Source organism: Somniosus microcephalus, chromosome 2, assembly GCF_052327205.1.
Source record: "Somniosus microcephalus isolate GS21.2 chromosome 2, FLI_Smic_1.0, whole genome shotgun sequence".
Lineage (NCBI taxonomy): Eukaryota > Metazoa > Chordata > Chondrichthyes > Squaliformes > Somniosidae > Somniosus > Somniosus microcephalus.
Genome location: NC_140988.1, coordinates 68,661,284 through 68,686,751, shown reverse-complemented (window position 1 = coordinate 68,686,751; position 25,468 = coordinate 68,661,284). Strand labels below are relative to the sequence as shown.

Genomic DNA, 25,468 nt, shown 5'->3' with positions numbered 1-25,468 from the left:
GTCCAGCATTAGCCCGGACCCAACGTTCAAACGTTTCTCTCTCACTTTAGCTGAATGTATTCCAAACACGATGTGGTCTCTGACCATCTCATCTTTATCTGCATAGTCACAGTCTTTTACCAGCAGTTTTAACTCGGTCACGAACTGTTCAAACGACTCACTAGCTCCTTGTACTTTCTCCTGAAACTTGTACCTAGCGAATATCGTATTTGTCTTGGGCATCACATATGATTCAAAATGGTCAAAATAACTTTTCTGTACCTTTGCTTCATCCGCGGTGAGAGACCATGTGTTACAAATGTCTCTCCCTTTTTCTCCGATCCACAGGAGTAGGTAGCTTCATCTTTCTTCCTCCCCTTTGCTTTTCAGCGGACCCGAGAACATCAACTCCACGTGTTGCTTGAACTTGCGCCATTCTACAGGTAAGTTCAAAGATCCCCAATCGATTTGAGGCAAGGGAGCTCCAACGATGTCCATTTCAAATCCATGTTCTGACACCATGTCTTGTTTTACAAACTTTGTATAAAACTAATAAATTGCAGGACATGGAGGATTACAGTTTAACTCTTTTAATAAGCATTAGGTCTGTGATCTTACTCATACAGCACCATGGGGAAAAGCCTGGCATTAGGACCCCTAGCCTGGGTCTTCAAAACAATAGTAGTCCTTACAGATGCCTGCAGGCCAATGACAACTCAGCATGTGATCACATGTGAATATAATAGGTATTCCTTACGGACATGCAGGTACAGCAAGCAATTAGGTTGGGTTTCAGCTTGTCCCTCACCTGTGCACTCCTGCTCCCTCCTGTTGTGAGCCACCTTGGCCTGCAAGAGAAAGGAAAGTGTGTGAGTGAGTGTGGAGCAATGTGTTTGGGTGATGTGCCTGCCATAGTTGAATAGCTTTCATTCTGTGCAATGTGTGAGATGTGGGTGTGAGTGTTGGTTGGTAGAGATTGTTGGTGGTGAGTGCTGGGGGTGTGGTGCTTTGGGAAGTGTGTGAAGAATTTAGTTCAGATGGTTGTATGTATAATTTGTTGAAGCATTCACTCACTCTGACCACCCGAGTGAGGTCATTAAATTTCTTGCTGCACTGTGTGAGAGACCTGGGGACCACAGTGCTGCCCGAGACGTGCTGTGCCACCTCCCCCACATGGTGTGGAAGACTTGTGGCAAGGGCCTCCTGCCACTTGCTGGGTAGAGCACCGCCCTCTGTCTCTCCACAGCAAACAGCAACGTCTCCAATGCTTGATCGCAGAACCTGTGGGCGCTCTCCCTGGGACATGGATCTGCCATGAGTACAGCTACTTCAGTCCTCCAGCTCCTCCTCCTTGCCTTGTTGCTGCTTGGTGAGGCAGCTGCACAGCCAGCAATGCTGAGAATGAGGTTCTGCAGCATCCGTGAATCTCCCCTTTAAGAACTGAAAAAAGCCTGTGGCAATCATGACTTGCGATTAGACTGCACCTGATATTAGACCTCCCTTTGAGTGTAACACCAATGAGCTTGGGCTTCAAGACTTGAATTAGCACTCCAATCATTTTTTTGAGCAGTGAGCACGAATTTTGCATGCAGTCTAAAGCATTAGTGCCTGGCGCTAATTCTCCAACTTTTCTAATGATACTGCCCATTCCTGGGCTATAATGAATTTCTAGCCCAAATACTCCACTCCTTTTGTAATAAAGGCCAACATACCATTTGCTTTCCTAATTGCTTGCTGTACCTGCATGTTAACTTCCTGTGATTCACCTACAAGGACATCCAGGTCCCTCTGAATACCAACATTTCCCAATCTCTCACCATTTCAAAAATATTCTGCCTGTATATTTTTCCTACCAGAGTGGATAACTTCATATTTCCCCACATTATTATCTATCTGCCATGTTCTTGCCCAGTCACTTAACCTGTCTATATCCCTTCGCAGCCTCTTTGCATCTTCCTCGCAACTTACTTTCCCACCTAGCTTTGTATCATCAGCAAACCTGGATACATTACACCCGATCCCCTCATCTAAGTTATTGACATCGTTTGAAAATAGCTGAGGCCCAAACACTGAGCCTTGCAGTACCCCGCCAGTTAGAGCCTGCCAACCTGAAAATGACCAGTTTATTCCTACTCTCTGTTTTCTGTCCGTTAACCAATCCTCAATCCATGCTAATATATTACCCCCAATCCCATGAGTCCTAAATTTGTGTAATAAGCTCTTGTGAGGCACCTTATCGAATGCTTTTTCAAAATCCAAGTGCACTACATCCACTGGTTCCCCTTGATCTACCCTGCTAGTTACAACCTCAGAAACAGATTTGTCAAACACAATTTCCCGTTCATAAATCCGTGTTGACTCTGTCAAATCATGTTTTGATTTTCTACGTACCACGTACCTATAACAGATTCTAGCAGTTTCCTTACTACTGATGTCAGGCTAACTGATCTATAGTTCCCTGTTTTCTCTCTCCCTCCTTTCTTGAATAGTGGTGTTATATTTGCTACCTTCCAATCGACAGGGACTGTTCTTGAATCTAGGGAATTCTGGAAGATCAAAACCAATTCATTCACTATCCCTGCAGACACCTCTTTTAAAACTCCAGGATGTAGGCCATCAGGTCCAGGGGATTTGTCGGCTTTTAGTCCCAGTAATTTCTCCAGTACTATTTCTTTAGTAATACTAATTTCTTTCAGTTCCTCATTCTCACTAGACTCTTGGTTCCACACGACAGGTACACTATCCCTTATCCGAAAGCCTTGGGACCAGCTGAGTTTCGGTTTTCGGAATTTTGTGGATTTCAGAAGGTATTATTATAAGACTGGGAAATTTGTATTTAATATAAATTTTAAAAGTTCAGGTTACCTCTTGCGACTGTTCCGTGTCTCATTCCCCTTCCTGCTTCTCTGGAAAGCCGGATATCGGCTGACTCCTACTAAGCTGGCCCGCAAATCAGGTCGGGTGGGGGGGGGGGGAGAAAAGAATATCGGACGGGCCGCAGTTCAGGGTGGGGTCCAGTGGGGGTCCGGGGGGGGGGGGGTCGGGGTCGGGTTCCGGGGGGGGGGGGTCAGGGGGGAGAAAAGAATATCGGACGGGCCACGGTTCGGGTCGGGTCGGGAGAAAAGAATATCGGACGGGTCGGGGGTCAGGTCGGGTCGGGCCGGGGGGCGGGGGGGGTGGCGGGGAGAAAAGAATATCGGACGGGCCGCGGATCGGGTCGGGTCGGGGGGAGAAAAGAATATCGGACGGGCCGCTGTATTGTTGGGTTCACTCTCCCGGTACCTCCTTCACACTGCCCGGCTCGGCCTGCAATCTCCTACCTAGGAGGGAACTCTGTGACCCTCTGCCCTGCTCAGCGTAAGTCGTGCGCCACTCTGGTCATGTCGTGCGCACGAATGATGCTGAACGAAAAAACTTTCGGTTTTTAAAGGTTTTCGGTTTTCGGAAGTTCGATAAAGGATAGTCTACCTGTATTTCCGGAATTTCTTTGTGTCTTCTTCCGTGAAGACTGATGCAAAGTATTTGTTTAATGTCTCTGCCATTTCCTTATTCCTCATTGTAATTTCTCCTCTCTCTGCCTGTAAGGCCCTCACGTTTACTTTTGCTAATCTCTTCCTTTTTATATATCGATAGAAGCTTTTACAATCTGTTTTTATGTTTCTTGCTAGTTTACTCTATTTATCCTATTTTCTCTCTCTTTATCAATTTCTTGGTCCTCCTTTGCTGAATTCTAAAATTCTCCCAATTCTTAGCATAACTACTCTTTTTGTCAACATTATAAGCTTCTTCCTTTAATCTCATACTATATTTAACTTGTCTTGTTAGCCATGGTTGGACCATTTTCCCCATGGGATTTTTATTCCTTAAGGGAATGTATATTTGTTGTGAATTATGAATTATTTCTTTAAATGTTTACCATTGCTTATCTAACATCATATCTTTTAATTTAACTTCCCAACCTATCTTAGGCAACTCACCTCTCATACCTACATAGTTTGATTTGTTCAGATTTAAGACACTATTTTCGGACTTAATTCAATCACTCTCAAACTCAACATAGAATTCTATTATATCATGATCATTGCTCCCCAGAGTCTCTTTTACTACAAGGTTATTAATTAACCCTGCCACATTGCACAATATAGATCAGTATTTGGATGTGCACTTGGGATGCTCTGACCTGCAGGGCTACGGACCAAGAGCTGGGAAGTGGGATTAGGCTAGATAGCTCTTTGTTGGCCGGCGCGGAGACGTTGGGCTGAAATGTCCTCCTTCCGTGCTGTAACTTTCTATGATGATGACTCTAACCTGTTCCCTCGTTGGTTCCATAGAAACATAGAAGATAGGAGCAGGTGTAGGCCATTCGGCCCCTCGAGACTGTTCGGCCATTTAATGCAATCATGGATACCCCTGTCCCTGCTTTCTCCCAATATCCCGTGATCCCTTTAGCCTTAAGAAATATATCTAACTCCTTCTTGAATATATTTAATGAATTGGCCTCAACTGCCTTCTGTGGTAGAGAATTCCACAGGTTCACCACTCTCTGGGTGAAAAAATTCCTCCTCATCTCAGTCTTAAATGGCTTACCCCTTATCCTTAGACTGTGACCCCTGGTTCTGGACTTCCCCGTCATCGGGAACATCCTTCCTGCATTTAGTCTGTCTAGTCCTGTCAGAATTTTATAAGTTTCAATGAGATCCCTTCTCATTCTTCTAAACTCTAGCGAATACAAGCCCAATTGACCCAATCTCTCTTCATACGTCATTCCTGCCATCCCAGGTATCAGTCCGGTGAATTTTCACTGCACTCTCTCCATGGCAAGAACATCCTTCCTCAGATAAGTCAACCAAAACTGCACACAATACTCAAGGTGTGGTCTCACCAAGGCCCTGTACAACTGCAGCAAGACATCCTTGCTCCTGTACTTGAATCCTCTCACTATGAAGGCCAACATACCATTTGCCTTCTTAACCGCCTGCTGCACCTGCATGCTTACCTTCAGCGACTGGTGCACAAGGACACCCAGGTCTCGTTGCACTTCCCCTTTTCCCAATCTATTGCCGTTCAGATAATAATCTGCCTTCCTGTTTTTGCCACCAAAGTGGATAACCTCGCATTTATCCACATTATACTGCATCTGCCATGCATCTGCCCAATCACCCAACCTGTCCAAATCATACTGGAGTTTCTCTGCATCCTCCTCACAGCACACACATCCACCCAACTTTGTGTCGTCTGCAAACTTGGAGATATTACATCTAGTTTGCAGATGACACAAAGCTGGGTGGGCGTGTGTGCTGTAAGGAGGATGCCGAGAAACTCCAGTATGATTTGGACAGGTTGGGTGATTGGGCAGAAGCATGGCAGATGCAATATAACGTGGATAAATGCGAGGTTATCCACTTTGGTGTCAAAAACACGAAGGCAGATTAATATCTGAATGGCAGTAGATTGGGAGAAGGGGATGTGCAACGAGACCTGGGCGTCCTTGTACACCAGTCGCTGAAGGTAAGCATGCAGGTGCAGCAGGCGGTTAAGAAGGCAAATGGTATGTTGGCCTTCGTAGCGAGAGGGTTTGAGTACAGGAACAAGGATGTCTTGCTGCAGTTGTACAGGGCCTTGGTGAGACCACATCTTGAGTATTGTGTGCAGTTTTGGTCGCCTTATCTGAGGAAGGATGTTCTTGCCATGGAGGGAGTGCAGCGAAGATTCACCAGGCTGATACCTGGGATGGCAGGAATGACGTATGAGGAGAGATTGGGTCGATTGGGCTTATACTCGCTGGAGTTTAGAAGAATGAGAGGGGATCTCATTGAAATTTATATAATTCTGACAGGACTGGACAGACTAGATGCAGGAAGGATGTTCCCGATGGTCGGGGAGTCCAGAATCAGGGGTCACAGTCTAAGGATAAGGGGTAAGCCATTTAGGACAGAAATGAGGAGGAATTTCTTCACCCAGAGAGTGGTGAACCTGTGGAATTCTCTACCACAGAAGGCAGTAGAGGCCAATTCATTAAATATATTCAAGAAGGAGTCAAGGGATATGGGGAGAAAGCAGGGACAGGGTGCTGAATTTGGATGATCAGCCATGATCTCATTGAATGGCGGAGCAGGCTCGAGGGGCCGAATGGCCTACTCCTGCTCCTATCTTCTATGTTTCTATGTTCCCTTATCTAGATCATTAATATATATTGTGACTAACTGGGGTCCTAGCACCGATCCCAGCGGTACCCCACTAGTCATTGCCTGCCACTCGGAAAAAGAGCCGTTTATTACAACTCTGCTTCCTGTCTGCCAACCAGTTCTCTATCCAAGTCAGTACCTTAACCCCAATCCCATGTGCTTTAACTTGCATGCTAATCTCTTATGCGGGACCTTATCGAAAGCCTTCTGAAAGTCCAAATACACCACATCCACTGGTTCTCCCTTATCTATTCTACAAGTTACATCCTCAAAAAATTCCAGTAGACATACTGATATAGAAAACTACCTTGAATGCATTCCATGAACTTGTCCTCCGAATTACTACTGCAAATTTGGTTTGCCCAGTCTATATGAAAAGCTTCCCATGATTATTTTATTACTCTTGTTACATGCACCTCTAATTTCCTGATTTATACTGTGCCTGACAGTACAACTACAGTATAAACTACTCCCACCAGTGTTTTCTGCCCCATGTTGTTTCTTGGCTCCATCCAAAGTGATTCTACATCTTGTTTTTCCAAGCCAAAATCTTTTCTCTTTATTGTCTTTATCCCATCCTTTATTATCCAGGCTACCCCTCCTGCTTTTCCATTCTGCTCTTCTAAAAGTTAAGTCTCCTGGAATATTTAGTTCCCAACCTTGGTCACTCTGCAACTACATCTCCATAATGACTATTCGATCAAACCCATTTATTTCTCTGTTATTAATTAATCTACTTTGTTGTGAATGCTGTGCGCATTCAGATGTAGTGCCTTTAGCTTAAGTTTTTTTCTATTTCTCCCTAATCTCTTTGTGAGATCTTTGATTTGTGAGGTTATCCACTTTAGTGTCAAAAACAGGAAGGCAGATTATTATCTGAATGGCAATAGATTGGGAGAAGGGGAAGTGCAACGAGACCTGGGTGTCCTTGTGCACCAGTCGCTGAAGGTAAGCATGCAGGTGCAGCAGGCGGTTAAGAAGGCAAATGGTATGTTGGCCTTCATAGCGAGAGGGTTTGAGTACAGGAGCAAGGATGTCTTGCTGCAGTTGTACAGGGCCTTGGTGAGACCACATGAGTATTGTGTGCAGTTTTGGTCGCCTTATCTGAGGAAGGATGTTCTTGCCATGGAAGGAGTTCAGCGAAGATTCACCAGGCTGATACCTGGGATGGCAGGAATGACGTATGAGGAGAAATTGGGTCGATTGGGCTTATACTCGCTGGAGTTTAGAAGAATGAGAAGGGATCTCATTGAAACTTATAAAATTCTGACAGGACTAGACAGACTAGATGCAGGAAGGATGTTCCCGATGGTCGGGGAGTCCAGAATCAGGGGTCACAGTCTAAGGATAAGGGGTAAGCCATTTAGGTCAGAAATGAGGAGGAATTTCTTCACCCAGAGAGTGGTGAACTTGTGGAATTCTCTACCACAAAAGGCAGTAGAGGCCAATTCATTAAATATATTCAAGAAGGAGTCAAGGGATATGGGGAGAAAGCAGGGACAGTGTACTGAATTTGGATGATTAGCCATGATCGCATTGAATGGCGGAGCAGGCTCGAGGGGCCGAATGGCCTACTCCTGCTCCTATCTGCTCCTATCTTCTATGTATGTTTCTATGATTCCAAAAGATATGACGTTGACCTCATTGGTAGCAGAGATTAAAACTTTGTTTCCTCATTTTACTCAGTACAAGCGAGGATCAACATCTTATACGGTGTCTTAAGCAGTGGTAACAAAGCATAGTCATAGTACCCCATTACGCCTTGGGTAAAAGTCGCGGTAGGGATTGTCTGCACCCTCTGACATGGTCCTCTGGGTCCGTTATTCTTGCTTCTAGGTGTTAGGCCCCAGTCTTTTGCAATTACCCCTTCCTGGGATCTCCTTTTTATACATTTTCTTTCCATTCAAACCTCATGGGCTAGAAATTCCGTAGCACCCCAATTAGAAAAAGTAGCGCCAGGTGCTAATGACTCTCTCCTCCTGGGAAATTCAGCTTTAGCGCTCCAAGAGGGAAGTGGAGCACTAAAGTAAGTGCTAACCACTTCTATTAGGATGCTAAAGTCTGAGAGCAGGGCAGTAGTGGCAGAGCACCGAACCATTTAGAGTGCATTGTTAACGGCATCAGAGACTGCTTCCCTCGCTTAACGGGAAGGGCCAATGATGGTGCACAACTTACCTGTCGGCAGTTCTGTGTTGCCAGGCGACCTACACGACTGCCATTACAGCCCCAAACACTCTCTCAAAGTGGAGGGTTTGGACATCTTGCAGCAATGAAACATCAAAAATTTTGAGCAGGCACCAGACTGGCGCAAATAATAAAGGATGACCTACCTGAAAACCATTCCCTTTAATTAGTGCTCCACAAACAGCCAGCTGAGTTGACAATGCCTCCCCTTCCTGCCGTTGTTCACGCCCTGCGATACAGCAGGGGGCGGGAGGCAATTTCACATCCGGGATGATAACAAGACGCTGCGCACTTTATGACATCACAAGCTCCCAGGCGGTAGAGGTCCAGGCGCTAAGAGTTAGCGCCAGTGCTAAACCTGCACTGAAGTGCCGCTGAATTCGCCACGCCCGGTCGCTAACCCCTTAGCGCCCCGTTAGTGCTCCCCCCCAGACGCTAACGGGAGGCGCTAACCAACGGAATTTCTCCCCCATGGAGTCTTACTTAACCAATCATTGACTTACACTTAACCTTCTTCTTTCTTTCCATAGGGCCTCCTGTGTCTCCTGACCTTACTCAGGTTCATTCTTGTGTGGTCTCCCACAGTAGCTAAGTTATTTTAAAAAGCATTCAGTTTTTTACGTTCTACGCAGTCCCCTTCCTTATCTGTCTGTTTTGCTACCTTATCAGTCAAGTTTCTGCTGCTGTACAGATCGTAGGCTATCTGTGCCTTGGTATTTTCAAACTTCCAAAGCCTCATGCTTTCCAAGGTTGCACTATACAGTTCAATTTCAATGCTCTATTGTCTATGCTGATAAGATGTGTGTGTTCTTTATTAAAGTCAGTCGTGTTAGCTTATTTTCCCATCTACCCTTGCTGCTAAGCTGGTTCTGATTGGTTATTTTGCTTTGTGGGCTAATTATGATTACATGTATGTGTGTTTAACTAAAGTAAGTATTAATAAGCAAATCAGTGAGTAAATTAATGAGGAAATGAGCTAAATCTCACAATGCCTTTGTTAAGCTCTCTGTCCCTCTCTGACCCATTCTGCTTATTTTTATCCAAAGCACTACTCTGCTCTACAGCCTTGACATTTCTCTTACTGCTTCTGAATTTAACCTTTCCTGATTCCCCCCACCACCCCCTCCCCAACTTCCTTAGTTTAAAGCCCTATCTACTGCCCTAGCTATTCAATTCGCCAGGACACTGATTACAGCCCGGTTTAAGTGGAGCCCACCCCAAAGGAACAGCTCCCTCTTTCCCCACTACTGGTGCCAGTGCCCCATGAATTGAAGCCCCTGCCTCCCACACCACTTTTTCAGCCACGCATTTAACTTTCTAATCTGTTTGTCCCTATGCCAATTTGCGCGTTGGTCAGGTAACAATCCAAAGGTTATTACCTGTGAGTTTCTGCGTTTTAATTTTGGCCCTAGCTTCTTAAACTCACTCAGCAGAACCTCATTCCTAGTTCTACCTATGTCCTTGGTTCCTACGTGGACCACGGCAACTGGATCCTCCCCCTCCCACTCCAAGTTATTCTCCAGCCGCGAGGAGATATCCTTATCCCTGGCATCGGAACTCCCGGTTGCAGCTGCAGAGAACAGTATCTATCTCCCTGATTATACTGTCCTCTACTACTACAACATTCCTTTTCACTCCCCCCACTTGATTGGCCTCCTGTACCACAGTGTCGTGGTCAGTTTCTCACCCTGCAGACTTTGCTCTCAGTCACACATGCAGCAAGAGCCTTGTACCTGTTGGATAAGGGCAAAGGCCAAGGCTCCTCCAGCACTACACCTGGGGTCCCCTTAATTGTCTGAGTTGCAGTCACACCCTCCTGTCCCTGACCACTAACTGGACCTGTGCCACTACCTAACCTAAAGAGTGTGACTGCCTCCTGGATCAAAGTGCCTAGGTAACTCTCCCCCTCCCTGATGTCTCAGATTCCACCTGAAGTTCCTCGAAATGCAGACACTTACTGCAGACGTGGTCGTCCGGGATAGCGATGCTCTCCACAAACTCCCACATGCTGCAGTTGCGGCACACCACCTGCACTGCCATCTCTATATAACCTTGTTTTATTTATTTAATTAATTAAAGCTTACGTTTTAATTAAAGAAGGCGAACAGGAGATTTGATAGCGGTGTTTAAAATCATGAAGGATTTAAATATGGGGTAAATAAAGAGAAACTGTTTCCAATGGCTGAAGGGTCAATAATGCGAGGGCACAGATTTAAGGTGATTGGCAAAAGAAGCAGAGATGATATGAGGAAAGACTTTCTTACGGAACGAGCGGTTTGGATTTGGAATGCACTGCCTGATAGGGTGGCAAAAACAGATTCAATAGTAGCCTTCAAAAGGGAATTGGATAAATACTTGAAGGAGAAAAAATTGCAGGGATATGGGGAAAGAGTGTGGGTGTGGACTAACTGAATTGTTCTTCGAAAGAGCTGGCACAGACTCAATTTGCCAAGTGGCCTCTTTCTGTGCTGTACCATTCTATGATTCTTGAAAATTATGCTTTTCTTTTACTGGTTCTATTTGAAAATCACAGTGGTATTTTATGCTGCCCATGTTTTACACAGTCTATAAAATTGTTAACCAACTTCTGTATTTTTACAATTTAGTTGAACTGTGCTTAGCATGATTAAATTATCATTGAAGTGCTAGTGGATGGTTGTTGCACTTTTGTGAATGTTCATTTATAATTATTTGTACTGGTTCTTTTCCCCTTTTTACAGGTACATAGGTTCAGTTTCATCAAATGAGATAAAACATAGGAACATAGGAACAGGAGTCGGCCATTCAGCCCCTCGAGCCTGTTCTGCCATTCAGCTAGATCGTGGCTGATCTGTATCTTAACTCCAACTACCCGCCTTGGCTCTGTAACGCTTAATACCCTTGCCGAGCAAAAATCTATCAATCTCAGTTTTGAAATTTTCAATTAACCCAGCCTCAACAGCTTTTTGGAGAGATAGATCCAGATTTCCACTATCTTTTGTGTGAATAAGTGCTTTCTTACATCACTCCTGAACGGCCTAGCTCTAATTTTAAGATTATGCCCCCTTGTTCTGGATGCCCCCACCAGAGGAAATAGTTCTCCTATCAAACCTTTAATCATCTTAAACACCTCAATTAGATCACACCTTAATCTTCTATGTTTAAGGGAGTACAAGTCTAGTCTATGCAACCTGTCCTCATAATTTAACCCTTTTAGCCCTGGTATCATTCTGGTGAATCTGTGCTGTACCCTCTCCAAGGCCACTATACCCTTCCTGGGGTGCAGTGCCCAGAACTGAGTGCAGTACTCCAGATGGGGTCTAACCAGAGCTCTGTATAGCTGTAACATAACTTCTACCCCTTTGTGTTCCAGTCCCCTTGAGATAAAGGCCAACATCCCATTTGCCTTTGTGATTATTCTCCGTACCTGTCGACTAGCTTTCAGTGATTTCTGTACTTGGACCCCTAAATCTCTCTGCTCCTCCACAGTTCCTCGCCTCTTGCCATTTAGAAAATACTCCGATCCAAAGTGGATGACCTCATACCTAGAACTCCATCTGCTACAGTTTTGCCCACGCATTTAATCTATCAATGTCCCTTTGCAACTTTCTGCTCCCATCCACACTATTTACTATGCCACCTAACTTAGTGTCATCACCAAACTTAGATATACAGCTCTCTATTCCTTCATCCAAGTCATTTATAAATGTCGTGAAAAGCTGAGGCCTCAGTATAGATCCCTGGGGGACGCCATTAGTCACATCCTGAGTACATGCCCATTATCCCTACTCTCTGATCCGAACCGATTCCCTTTCCAAGCCAATAGGTTGCCTCTAATTCCATATGCTCTCATTTTTGTTAACAGCCTCTTTTGTGGTACCTTGTGAAGTGCCTTCTGGAAGTCCATATAAACAACATCCGTCGACAATCCCTTATATACCACATTATTTACCTCCTCAAAAAATTCAACTAGGTCCGTTAGACATGATTTACCCTATGCTGGCTCTCTATGATCAACTCATAAGCACATCCTGGATCGGTTGCTTTTTTAAAATCAAATATTCTTAATGCTTACCGATTGCACAGCAGCAAGTTTCATTATAGAATCATACAGCACAGAAAGTATCTTTTGGCCCATCGTGGCTGTGCTGGCTCTTTGAAAGAGCTATCTAATTAGTCCCATTCTACTTCTCTTCCCCATAGCCCAGCAATTTTTTCCTCTTTAAGCATATATCCAATTCTCTTCTGAAAGTTACTATTAAATCTGCATCCACTGCCCTTCAGGTAGTGCATTCCAGATTATAACAACTCACTGCGTAAAAAGGAATTCTCCTCATCTTCCCCTTACTCCCGCCCCAGCTTTTTTGCCAATGATCTTGATTCTATGTCCTCTAGTTACTGATCCTCCTGCCAGTGGAAACAGTTTCTCCCTATCTACTGTATCAAAACCCCTTATAATTTTGAAAGTTTCTCTTAAATCTTCCCTTAACCTTCTCTGCTATAAGGAGAACAATCCCAGCTTCTCCAGTCTCTCCATAAACTGAAGACCCTCATCCCTGATACCATTCTGGTAAATCTCCTCTGCACCCTCTCCAAGGCCTTGACACGCTTCCTAAAGTGGTGCCCAGAATGAACACAATACGCTAGCTAAGGCCTAACCAGTGATTGATAAATGTTTAGCATAACTTCTTTGCTTTTGCACTCTATGCCTTTGTTTAGAAATCCCAGAATTCCATATGCACATCTGTCAATGTCCTCCTGAAGTATGCTCCTATCCTCCTCACTGTTTACTATATTTCCAAACTTTATGTCATCTGCGAACATTGAAATTAGACCCCCTAAAGGTCATTAACATATATTAAAAAGAGTAATGGTCTTAATACCGAATGCTGGAGAACACCACTCTATACTTCTACCCAGCCTGAAAAACAACCGTTGATCACTATTCTCTGCTTGCTGTCTTGCAGCCAATTTTGAATCCATGCTGCCACAACCCCTTTAATCCCATAAGAACATAAGAATTAGCAGCAGGTGTAGGCCATATATCCCCTCGAGTCTGCTCCACCATTTAATAAGTTCATGGCTGATCTTCAACCTTAACTCCACTTTCCCGCCTGATCTCCACATTCCTTGATTCCCCTAGAGTCCAAAAATCTATCTATCTCAGCTTTGAATATACTGAGCAATTCAGCATCCACAGCCCTTTGTGGTAGAGAATTCCAAATATTAACAACACTCTGAGTGAAGAAATTCCTCCTCATCTTAGTCTTAAATGGCCAACCCCTTATCTGGAAACTATGCCCCCTAGTCCTAGACTCTCCAGCCAGGGGAAACAACTTTGCAGCATCTACCCTGTCAATCAGCCTCAGAATCTTATATGAGAGTATAGGCACAATCTATTCAATCTCTCCTCATAGGACAACCCTCTCATCCCAGGAATCAATCTAGTGAACAATTGTTGCATCATCTCTAAGGCAAGTATATCCTTCCTCAGATAAGGAGACCAAAACTGTGCACAGTATTCCAGATGTACAAAGCCCTGTACAATTGTAGCAAGACTTCCTTACTCTTGTACGCGAACCCCCTTGCAATAAAGGCCAACATGCCATTTGCCTTTGTAATTGCTTGCTGTACCTGCATGCTAACATTCTGTGTTTCCTGTACGAGGACACCTAAATTCCTCTGAACATCAACATTTAATCGTTTCTCACCATTTAAACATTATTCTGTTTTTCTATTCTTCCTACCAAAGTGAATAACCTCACATTTACCCAAATTATACTCCTTCGGCCAACTTATTGCCCACTCACTTAATCTGTCTATATCCCTTTGCAGGCACTTTGTGTCCTCCTCCTAGCTTACTTTCCCACCTAGCTTTGGATTGTCTGCAAACTTGGATACATTGCACTTGGTCCCTTCAACTAAGTCATTAATATAAATTGTAAATAGCTGAGACCCAAGCACTGATCCTTGTGGCACCCCACTAGTTACAGCCTGCCAACCAGAAAATAACCCACTTATCCCTACTCTTTGTCTTCTGTCCGTTAACCAATCCTCTATTCATGCTAATATATTACCCCCAACCCCATGAGCCCTTATCTTGCGTAGCAACCTTTTATGTGGCACCTTGTCAAATGCCTTTTGGAAATCCAAATATACTACATTTACTGGTTCCCCTTTATCTACCCTGCTATTTACATGCTCAAAGAACTCTAATAAATATGTTAAACATGATTTCCCTTTCATAAAACCATGTTGACGCTGCCTAATCCTATATTTTTCTACATGCCCTGTTACCACTTCCTTGATAATGGATTCCAGCATTTTCCCAACGATTGGCCGATAGTTCCCTGCTTTCTCTCTTCCCTCATTTCTTGAATAGCAGGGTTACAATTGCTACCTTCCAATCCACTGGGACTGTTTCAGAATCTAGGGAATTTTGGAAGATCACAACCAATGCATCCACTATCTCTGGAGCCACCTGTTTTAGAACCCTAGGATATAGGCCATCAGGTCCAGGGGATTTGCCAGCTTTTAGTCCCATTAGTTTCTCAAATACTTTTCTTCTACTGATATTAGTCAGTTCCTCACTCTTATTAGCCCCTTGGTTCCCCACTATTTTTGGTAATGCCTTTGTGTCTTTAAGTTTAAGACTCTAGTTTTGTCTGAAGTGTTTCACTCTCAAACCCAATGTGAAATTCTATCATATTATGATCACTCTTCGCCAGAGGGTCCTTTACTATGAGATTACAAATTAACCCTGTCTCATTACACAGTACAAGATCTAAACTAGCCTGTTCCCTTGTTGGTTCCACGACGCATTGTTCTAGGAAACTGTCTCAAATACATTCCATGAACTCGTCCTCCAGACTATCTTTGCCAATTTGATTTGCTCAGTCTATATAAAGATTATAGTCCCCCATGATTATTGTATTACCTTTGTTACACATCCCTATTATTTGTTGATTGTTCAGCGATATAACCACTGTTGGGGGGGCTATAAACTACTCCCACCAGTGTTTTCTGCCCCTTGTTATTACTTATCTCCACCCATACTGATTCTACTTCCTGATCCTCTGAGCCAAGATCTATTCTTATGTCATCCTTTATTATCAGGGCCACACCCCAACTCCCCTTTTCCATTCTGCCTGTCTTTTCGAAATGTCAAGTGCCCTGGAATATTTAGTTCCCAACCTTGGTCACCTTGCAACCACCTCTCTGTAATGGCTATTAGATCAAAGCCATTTATCTCTGTTTGTGCCACTAATTCATCTATCTTGTTACAAATGCTTCATGCATTCCGACAAAGCATGGTGGCATAGTGGTTAGCACTGTTACCTCACAGCGCCAGGGACCCGGGTTCGAATCTGGCCTCGGGCGACTGTCTGTGTGGAGTTTGCACATTCTCCCCGTGTTTGTGTGGGTTTTCTCCAGGTGCTCCGGTTTCCTCCCACAGTCCAAAGATGTGCGAGTTAGGTTGATTGGCTATGATAAATTGACCCTTAGTGTTAGGGGGATTAAATACGTGGGGTTACGGGGATCGGGTGGGATATGTGTCGGTGCAGGCTCGATGGGCCGAAATGGCCTCTATCTGCACTGTGGGGTTTCTGTGATTCTGTGAAAGAGCCTTTAATTTTAACTTTTTACCATAATTCCCTGCTTTCACCTTATTCACTGATGCACTATTACCGTTAAACACTCTGTCCCTTCCTGTCACACTCTGCTTATAATTACCCAAATCGCTACACTTTTCTATTGCCTTGACTATTCACTTTAGATTTCTGAATTTCCCTTCCCCTGACACCCCCCCCTCCCATTTTTGGCTAAAGCCTTGGCTACTGCCCTAGTTATTCGATTCGCCAAGACACTGGTCCCAGCATGGTTTAAGTGGAATCAGTCCTAACGGAACAGCTCCCTCTTTCCCCAGTACTGTTGCCAGTGCCCCATAAATCGAAACCTATTTATCTCACACCACTCTTTGAGCAACGCATTTAACTCTCTAATCTGCTTTTCCCTATGCCATGGACTTCAATTTTGCTAACAAGTCTGTTATGTGGCACTTTATACACAACATTAACAGCACTACCCTCATCAACCCCCTCTGTTATTTAATCGATAATCTCAATCAAGTTTGTCAGATACGATTTGCCTTTAACAAATTTGTGTTGGCTGTCATTTATTATCTAGCGTTTCTCCAAGTGACAATTAAATTTGTCCTGGATTATGGTCTCTAGAAGTCTCCTACCATTACCATTAGACTGACTGGCCTGTTTTTACTGGGTTTATCCTGCTCCTTTTTATTAAACAGGGATGTAACATTTGTAACCCTCCAGTTCTCTGGCACCATTCCCATATCCAAGGAGGATTGAAAAATTGTGGCCAGAGCCTCTGTTATTTCCACCCTTTCTTCCCTCATCAACCTTGAATGCATCCCATCTGGAACGTGTGACTTTTCTACTTTGAGCACTGCCAACTGTTTAAGTATCTCCTGTTTATCTATTTTAATCCTATCCAATTTCTCTATCCCCTTCTCCGTTACTGTGACAGTGCAAGAATCTACTGCTTTAGTGAAGACTGAATCAAAGTTCTCATTTAGTACGTGTTTTTATCTCTATGCATGAGCATGTGCTCTTTATTAAAAGGTGAAGGGTCACTTTATAAATGTGTGCTTAAATTACGGCTTTTATAAGGGATAAAAAGATTGTGAGTATAATTGAGATGGTGAGCATCAGGTTTTAAAATGAACAGTGAAGTGCATTACATTCTCAACTATGGAGATAGCTTCCTCTTATTGAAGCTTCTTAGAAACCTTTGAGGCTGAAGAGAACAACCCTAAAACCCATGGTTTTATCCCATTTGTTTGCATTTTTAGGTGGTCCAGCAAAAGAGTGATGAGTGTGACCATATTCAATTCTTGATTGAGCAGAAAGATTCAGAAGAAGAGGCTTTCTCCGAAGATCTCGATAGATTTGAGGAGAATAGTACCCAAGATTCCAGGATCAGTCCATACACCTTCTGCAAGGCATTTCCTTTCCACATTATGTTTGATAGAGAGTTTATGGTAACACAGTGTGGGAATGCAATATATCGTGTGCTGCCACAGGTATGTATTCAGTAACAACCATAAGATAATTATCAGACTGTGTAACTTGACAACAGTTCAAACAAAGAAGTCTTACATTTTATGAGGATGCTGATCCCAGTGTGGATTCTCTCTCTCGCTCTCAGAGTGCAGATCAGAGAATCAGGCACAGATGTCAGTTCACCAGAGTTGCAGTGCTCACAATTTTCTGCTCATCCAATTTATTGAAAATCAGGAGCACCGTGAGTCAGGTGCACTGACCTCGCTACCCGGAGAGCGATTTGTGCTCCCATCATGCGAGTCTCAGTGCTGGGAGCAAAGTCTCGGAAAAATTACCCTATTCCATCTATATTTTGGCCATTAACAGTGACACTTTATCATTATTAATTATAACATGAATGGGGTGTATGCAACTATAATATGACATTAAATAGATAATCTCTCCATGGGAACAAATTCTAGAATGGTTGCAGTAAGAGATTTCAAAGAGTATGTAACAATTCCAGCAACAATTTATGGTAAACCCTAAAGCTCAAATTCTACAATGCCTGGGAGAATTTCCTAGTGGGGTCTCATATGCAGCAGACAGCTTATTGGAAAATCACTGGTGCAGTGCCCACTAGTTCTCTTCCATTGACATTGCTGGATGAAAAAAAAGGGCATTGCATCCATGTTTTTCCGGTAAGCTATTTGCTGCGTGCAAGGCCTACTGGTGAGGTGGGGCCTCTGAAAATTCTGCCTTCTGTGTTTAGACTCAGAGTACACCCACAATATCACAGAAACAAATCATTGGAAAAAGATACATTTTTTTGAGAAAGATAAATTCACTGAGGTGAAGAGAGAAGTTCATTTATTTTTACAGTACGAACAGAAACGGTTGCAGTTTTCAGGAAATCAGTGACCATCACTGGAAATAAATAAGACTTAGGATTTGTACAATTGGCAGATATCTTATTACCAACCCAAATAAGTTGAGCGAAATCAGTGATTGAGCATGGGACCTTTCTCATTTGTATAACCTAGTTTCAAACTGTATGGTGAATTCATCATCAACCCATTGGGGAGCTTCATCATCAACCCATCGTTTCCTGATCCAAAATTAAGATCTTGCTCAGACACAACCTTCTCTCATTACCATAGAACCAAAGAGGTTTATAGTACAGAAGGGGGCAATTTGGCCCAGCATGTCTGTGCTGGCTCTTTTCTAGAGCAATCCAAAACTAATCCCACTTCCCTTTTCTATCCCTATAGCCCTATATCTTTTTGTACTTCAAATATTTATTAAATATTTCCCTTAAAAGAAGCATTGGAAAAGCATTCCAAACTCCAACATGGACAGTGTAAAGCAAGTTATTGAAGCAGCAGGGAGCATGATTTTCAGATGCATTTGTTGATGTACTCATGGAGGAAGTGAGGAACAGGAAGGAGATTCTCTTTCCCTCCAAGGGGCGACGGGTGACCTGTCAAGTTAAATGGCAGCAATGGAGAGAGTTGGCTGAGCAGGTCAATAGCAGCCAGCATCATAGATTCAAGGACCTGGCTGCAGTGCAGGAAAAAAGAGTAACCTCACCAGACCTGCCAAAGTAAGACTCCCCTTCACATCGCTCTTATTATCTGTAAAGCCCTGGACTATCGTACGTTACCACCAACACTCCTCTCCTTCAGTCACAACAGGACACTGCACTGTACCTCATTCTGCTTACCCCACAAATACTTCCTCCTCTTGATCACATTTGCTGCTGCTTCCACTCAGCATGCACATTATGCTAAGCTGCCTCACACATCTTCAAATCCCTTCAAAAGTGCACACACTAACCCATTGCCACTCTTGTTTGCTTTTTGTTCCTGTCCACTAGCTTTTAGTGATTTGTCTATGTGGACTGTCAAATCTATTTGCTCCTCTACAGTTCCTAGTTTCTCACCATTTAGAAAATACTCTGATTTATTTTTCTTACATCCAAAGTGAATGACCTCACACTTACCCACATTAAACTTAATTTGCCATAGTTTTGCCCACTCACTTAAGGTGCCATCTTTCTGATGAGCTGTTAAACCGAGATCCTGTCTGGCCTCTCAGGTAGATAGAAAAGATCCCGTGGCACTATTCAAAGAACAGCAGGGGAGTTCTCCCTGTATCTTGGCCAATATTTATCCCTCAACATTGCCAAAAAAGATTATGTGGCCATCAATCTCATTGCTGTTTGTGGGAAAGTGGCTGCTGTGCTTCCCTACATTACACTTCAAAGGTGCTTCATTGACTGCAAAGCACTTTGAAATGTCTTAAGGTTAGGAAAGATGCTATATAAATACAAATTATTTCTTTCTATGGTATTGGCACTCTAATCTATCATGGAGCAAGGACCATAGAGGATTGGTGCAAGATAAAAGCATCGTGGCAGCTGCTAGGAAAGTTGACACACCTGTATGGTGCATTTCGGGTGATCACACACACCAGTTGCTGAATTTCATGAATGTGGGCCATTTGTGTGAAGGAGCCATTATGGTGACAGGAGTTCAGTCAATGAGGCCCTGGATTTGGGGGAATCCTGCCATCAGAGCCTATCCTCCTGCTTCCAGCTGTCCCTGGGGAAAGTGATGAAATTGTTTGCTCTAGTAAATAAGGCATTATCCACCTGCATAAACCAAGCATAAACTGCAGACTGACTGATGTTACTAATATCCCTACGGTAGCCTAGAAGAAGATAAAAGCAAAGAAGTTGAGACCTGCAGTGACATTGACTGCAACAGGTATTGCTGTGCTAGCTGGATGCAGGTCTTGAATGCAGGTGGCGACAGCTCTTTAAAGCCTCTGTGGAGACGCGCAACCTCCTTATTACTGTGTGTAGGGTACGGTAGCACAGTGGTTATGTTATTGGACTAGTAATGCAGAGGCCTCGACTAATGATCTGGAAACATGAGTTCAAATCCCACCATGGCAGCTGTGGAATTTAAATTCAGTTATTTAAATAAATCTGGAATAAAAAGCTAGTATCAGTAATGGTAACCATGAAACTATCAGATTGTCGTAAAAACCCATCTGTTTTACTAATGTCCTTTAGGGAAGTAAATTGTCTGGCCTATGTGCGACTCCAGATGCACAGCAATGTGGTTGACTCTTAACAGCCCTCTGAAATGACTGAGCATGGCAGTTAGGGATGTCAATAAATGCTGGCATTTCCAGTGACGCACACATCCAGGCCTAGAAATTCAGTTGGGCGCGCCAGCCGTTAGCGCCTTAGGAGGAGTAGATCTCGAGCGCTAGGCGCTTAGCGGGCGGCCGGGCGCAGCGCGATCTGCGCCTCGCCCCAACTTCAGTACACATTTAGTGCCGGCGCAAAGTCTTAGCGCGCCCTGCTGCGCGCGCAGATCATGACGTCATTTCGTCGTGCAACGCCCTTTGTGCGCCCCGAACCGGAACTTCACTCGCGCCGGCCCATTGTGCGCCTGTGAAGTGGAACGGTACACAGCCGAGGCGGGCCGCGGGGAGCGCTAATTAAAGGGCACTTACCCTGCACTATAAAGGCCAGCCATTTTGCAGCATTCACTCTTGTGCAACGGATTTTTGGAGAAAGACCAAGGAGGAGAGCTTACTGGTTTGGACCAACACTAGGACAGGTATTTTTGGCTCAGGCCAGAGCTTAGCAATTATCTTTGCCTTCATTGAGAGCTCAGTGTTTGCCAGCATATAATGGGGGCTGCATTGGGTGCCAACGCTGACTTTCAGCCTTATGCCAGAAGGGCTTACAGACGCCGTGAGAGAGTGGCAGCCCTGGCTAGACGCAGAGGGGGCAACAGGCGTCGCCAACTGAGGCCTTACCCACCCAGGGTATACCGCCAGCAGTCCTCCTATCTGACCATGTCTGCCTCGATGTGTGTTAGGAGGCTGCGATTCCGAAGGGAGGTGGTTGCAGACATCTGCCAGCTGCTTCACAGAGATCTGCAGCCACAGCTGATGCGCAGGACGTCCCTGTCGGTGGCAGTGAAGGTGACGGTGGCTCTCAACTTCTATGCCACCGGCCCCTTCCAATCCGCTGCTTGGGACATCGCTAACATCTCCCAGTTTGCCGTGCATTGCTGCATCCGCCAGGTGACCGAAGCCCTTTTCAGAAGGAGACATCAATTCATCTCCTTCCCCATGATCCTGGACAAGCAGCAGCAGCGTGCAGTGGGATTTGCAAGAATAGCGGGCTTCCCCATGGTGCAGGGCGCCATTGACTGCACGCATGTGGCTTTGCGGGCACCTCTGGAGCATGCCGAGGATTACCGCAACCGGAAGGGCTACCATTCCCTCAACGTACAGCTGGTGTGTGACCACAGGCAGCGCATCCTAGCTGTCAATGCCCGCTTTCCAGGCAGCAGCCACGATGCCTTTATCCTGCGACAGACAACTGTGGCTGACATGTTCCAGGCACAGCCTCACCCAAGAGGATGGCTTATTGGAGACAAAGGCTATCCTTTGAGTACCTGGCTCATGACCCCGCTCCGCGCACCCACGACCCCTGCTGAAGAGGCATACAACGAGAGCCATCAAGCGACTAGGAACATCATAGAACAAACAATCGGCGTCCTCAAGCAACGGTTCCGCTGTCTGGATCGCTCCGGGGGAGCCCTCCAGTATTCGCAGGAGCGAGTCTCCCAATTCGTCGTCGTTTGCTACATGCTGCACAACCTGGCTATCCGCAGGACTCGGGCACTGCCACCTCACGTTGGACCACCACCTCAGGAGGAGGAGCATGAGGAGGAGGAGGACGAGGAGTACCAGCCCAGGAGGGAGGCACAAGGTCCAAGGGCCGCCCGTCGGCGGCTTATTGAACGTCACTTCTAGGCCCCCTGTCAGGGAATGGCTCGTGCCAATGAAAGAACATGATTGCAGCCGCTCCGCAAGCCCTCAGCCGGTTAAGGCAACAAACACTTCAAAGATCAAACATGGACAATGTTAATAAATAAAAGGCTTTATTGTACAAACTCAGGGCCCTTCCCACATGAAATCCAAAAACAGACGAAACCCCCAAAAAACACTCAAACACATTACTCGCTCCCACAACCTGGAGAGGATTAACAAAACAGTGCAACTAAAATGGCCGTCATCCTCGGCCTTCGTAAAAAACAAACATCCAATTCTCGGCCTTCAAAAAACAAACATCCAATTCTCGGCCTTCAAAAAACAAACATCCAATTCTCGGCCTCAAAAAACAAACATCCAATTCTCGGCCTCAAAAAACAAACACAACTGGCCACACATTCGACTTTTTGGCCCGCTAGGGCGATGCCTTGGCCATCTTTGTGTTGCCCCTGCCCGCCCTGCTGCTCCTCCTCAATGTAAGGCCATTGGCTGCTGCAAGGCTGGGGGCAGGCTCCAGAGGGGCACATGTCGTGACGGCAGATGCCCTTGGGGGTCGGCCTAGTCGAGGTCTGGCCGTCGAGCGGGCGGCTGTTGAATGCTGCAGCTGTGGCTGGCCAGCATCAGTCGCTGCAGCAGCTCCTGGCAGCTCCACTGGGGGAGTGGCAGTGGCGGCTGGAGGAATGGGGGCAAGCTGGCGGATGGCAGGCGCTCGCTGGTCGCCTGAGACACTGGCACTCGCCCGGGCCAGCACTGCAGCATGCGCACCAATCTGCCGAGGGACAGACCGCTGTGCTGCTGCAGCGCGCCGGGTGCCCTGGCGATGCCTGGCTGACACAGTGAGTGTGGCAGCAGTGAGTGCCCGTGTTGACCTGTTCAGTGACCTCATCAGAGCACCCAGTGACTGCACGGCACCACTGATCAGCTGCCCACTCGCTGCCTGAGCTGCCCCGAATGCCGCCCGACTCGATGCCTGCTCTGCCCCGAATTCCGCCAAACTGATGGCCTGTGAGGCCCCGACGTCGGTGACACTCCGAGAGAGGGACTCGATGGCCTCAGGCAACCGTGCCACTACCCCCATGAGCTCCGTGTGCCGGCGCTCCGAGTCTGCGGACAAGTCCTCGAGGCGTTCCATCTCCTCGGCGAAGACCATCTCCGGACTGGAGGCCGGACTCTCCCTCTGGGGAGAAGGCCGCCGAGCTGGCCGACCCTTCCTTCGTTGCTGGACGCCGCTGGGCCCAGCAATTGGACTCCCCTCCGACCCTTCCCCCCCTCTGGGGAGAAGGCCGCTGAGCTTCCACCCCCCTCCCGCGTTTCTGCAGGCCACAGGTCCCATGAGCTCCCCTCCCCTCCGACACTTCCGCCACGCTCCCCTCCAGGGAAGACGTGTCCCCTACATTCGCATGGGTTGCCGCGGCTGAGGGATTCCCCTGATGGGCCGCCTTCCTCTTGCTCCTCCTTCTCCTCCTCTTCTGAGGGGCTGTCACTGGCAAGTTCAGGGACCTCCTCCTCACCATGTGAAAGCAGGAAGGCACAAGAGTAGCTTTAGAGTGAGGAGAGGGCGTCAGCGAGGGATGCATGAGTGGTGGCATTCAGCGCATTGGTTGGACAGTGGCAAAGGATGTAGATCTGATGCGCAAGTGGGACGAGAGAGGTCCAAAAGGTGATGTCCTTACCATTGGTGCCCAGAACAGGGTCGGCATCTCCACATGCAACGGGGCCAATCACCCGGCCACCCATGATGCGCTCCACGCGATGTTGCAGCTCGGTGAGCGGCTGGATCTGGGGTCGACCACCCCGGTCGCAGTCCGGCTCTTCTTATTATTGGCCAGCTTGGCCTGCAAGAGAAAGGACGGCCTCTAAGTACAGTGTGTCGCCCTGATCTTGTGTGCACTGCCTCCCATGGTGGAATAGCCTGGCCAGTGTGTCGCCCTGATCTTGTGTGCACTGCCTCCCATGGTGGAATAGCCTGGCCAGTGTGTTAAGTGCAGAATGTGCAATTGATGTTCATGCCTGTCCCATAGCTGCTGGATGAGGGCTGGCCATTAGGGCTTTCAGGTCCCTTTGCCCATAATGTGAGGTGCACATGCAAGGATGAGGAGGTCACTGGAAAGGGCACTCACCCTGACAATCCGAGTGAGGTCATTAAACTTTTTGCGGCATTGGACACCGGTCCTGGGGACCTCGCTGTTGGCTGACACCTTGCTGGCGACATGCCTCCAGGCTCTCAGGTAGACGCGGACCGGCGCCTTCCTGCCATTGTCCGGGTACAAAATATGGCGCCTCTTCTCCACACCACCAACCAGCACACTCAGATCACGCTCTGAGAAGCGCTGCGCTCGTTCACGGGCCTTCTGCATGGCTTCAGGCGCTATTTGGGTCCAGCAGCAGTGTTCAGGCCTAGCTGGAGGGCTCCACTATCCAGGGCGTGGCAGCGGACCAAGTCAACCCTTCCCCCTTAAGAGCTGGCCGGCGCCAGGGTGTCTGCTGTCAATCACGAGATGGCCGCACCTGCGCTGCGCCCGGCCTCGGCGCTCTCGCTCAGCATCTCCGGCTTAGCGCCTAAAGAGAGGCGTCCAGCGCCAGTTTTAGCGCTCGAGCAAACTCTTAGGGCGAAGCTAATGAATATCGGAGAAGTGGCCTCGATTTGGCGGCGGGCGCAAACTTTAGCGGCCGCCCGACTTTACCGCCCCAAAAGTGGCTACAATGAATTTCTAGGCCCCTGTGAATTAATAATAATTTAAAAAATTGTGGCTGGAATTGGTGCTGTGGGAGTCATTCTACAAGTGAACCTGACCTGGGAAAGAGTGAAGTATGGCTGACCATGGGAGAGAGCAGGCCCCCAGGTTTTCAGACGCTGCGCTGGAGATCTTGGTTGAAGTGCTGGAATAGAGAAGGGATGTCCTGTATCCTCAGGGGGGCAGTAGGCCCTCCAGGTACTTGCTCAGAAGGCAGTGGCAAGAGATAGCCGTGGAGGTCAATATCAGGAGTATAGCTCCAAGAACATGAATGCAGTGCAGGAAGAAGTTTGATGATCTTACACAAGTGGGCAATGTCAGTCAGTGCATCTTCAAATGCCATATCCTGCCAACTGCGCCACTGCTTAGTGCACCACACCCCCAGCACTCATCTACCAACATTCTTTATCAATCCGGACTCATACTGTTAAGTCTGTGAGTTGTTCAAGTAATTAATACTCAGACTTAATCAGTAACAATA

At 46.3% G+C, this 25,468-nt stretch overlaps 1 protein-coding gene across 1 annotated transcript in view; it reads left to right on the top strand.

Annotated features, from left to right (window-relative positions):
• Positions 1-25,468, top strand: part of gucy1b1 (guanylate cyclase 1 soluble subunit beta 1) — a 235,530-nt gene that overhangs the window by 167,076 nt on the left and 42,986 nt on the right. Inside the window, exon 6 of the mRNA XM_086010219.1 lies at positions 17,200-17,430. Within this exon, the coding sequence (XP_085866345.1) occupies positions 17,200-17,430 (231 nt within the window). The remainder of the gene's footprint in view (positions 1-17,199; positions 17,431-25,468) is intronic.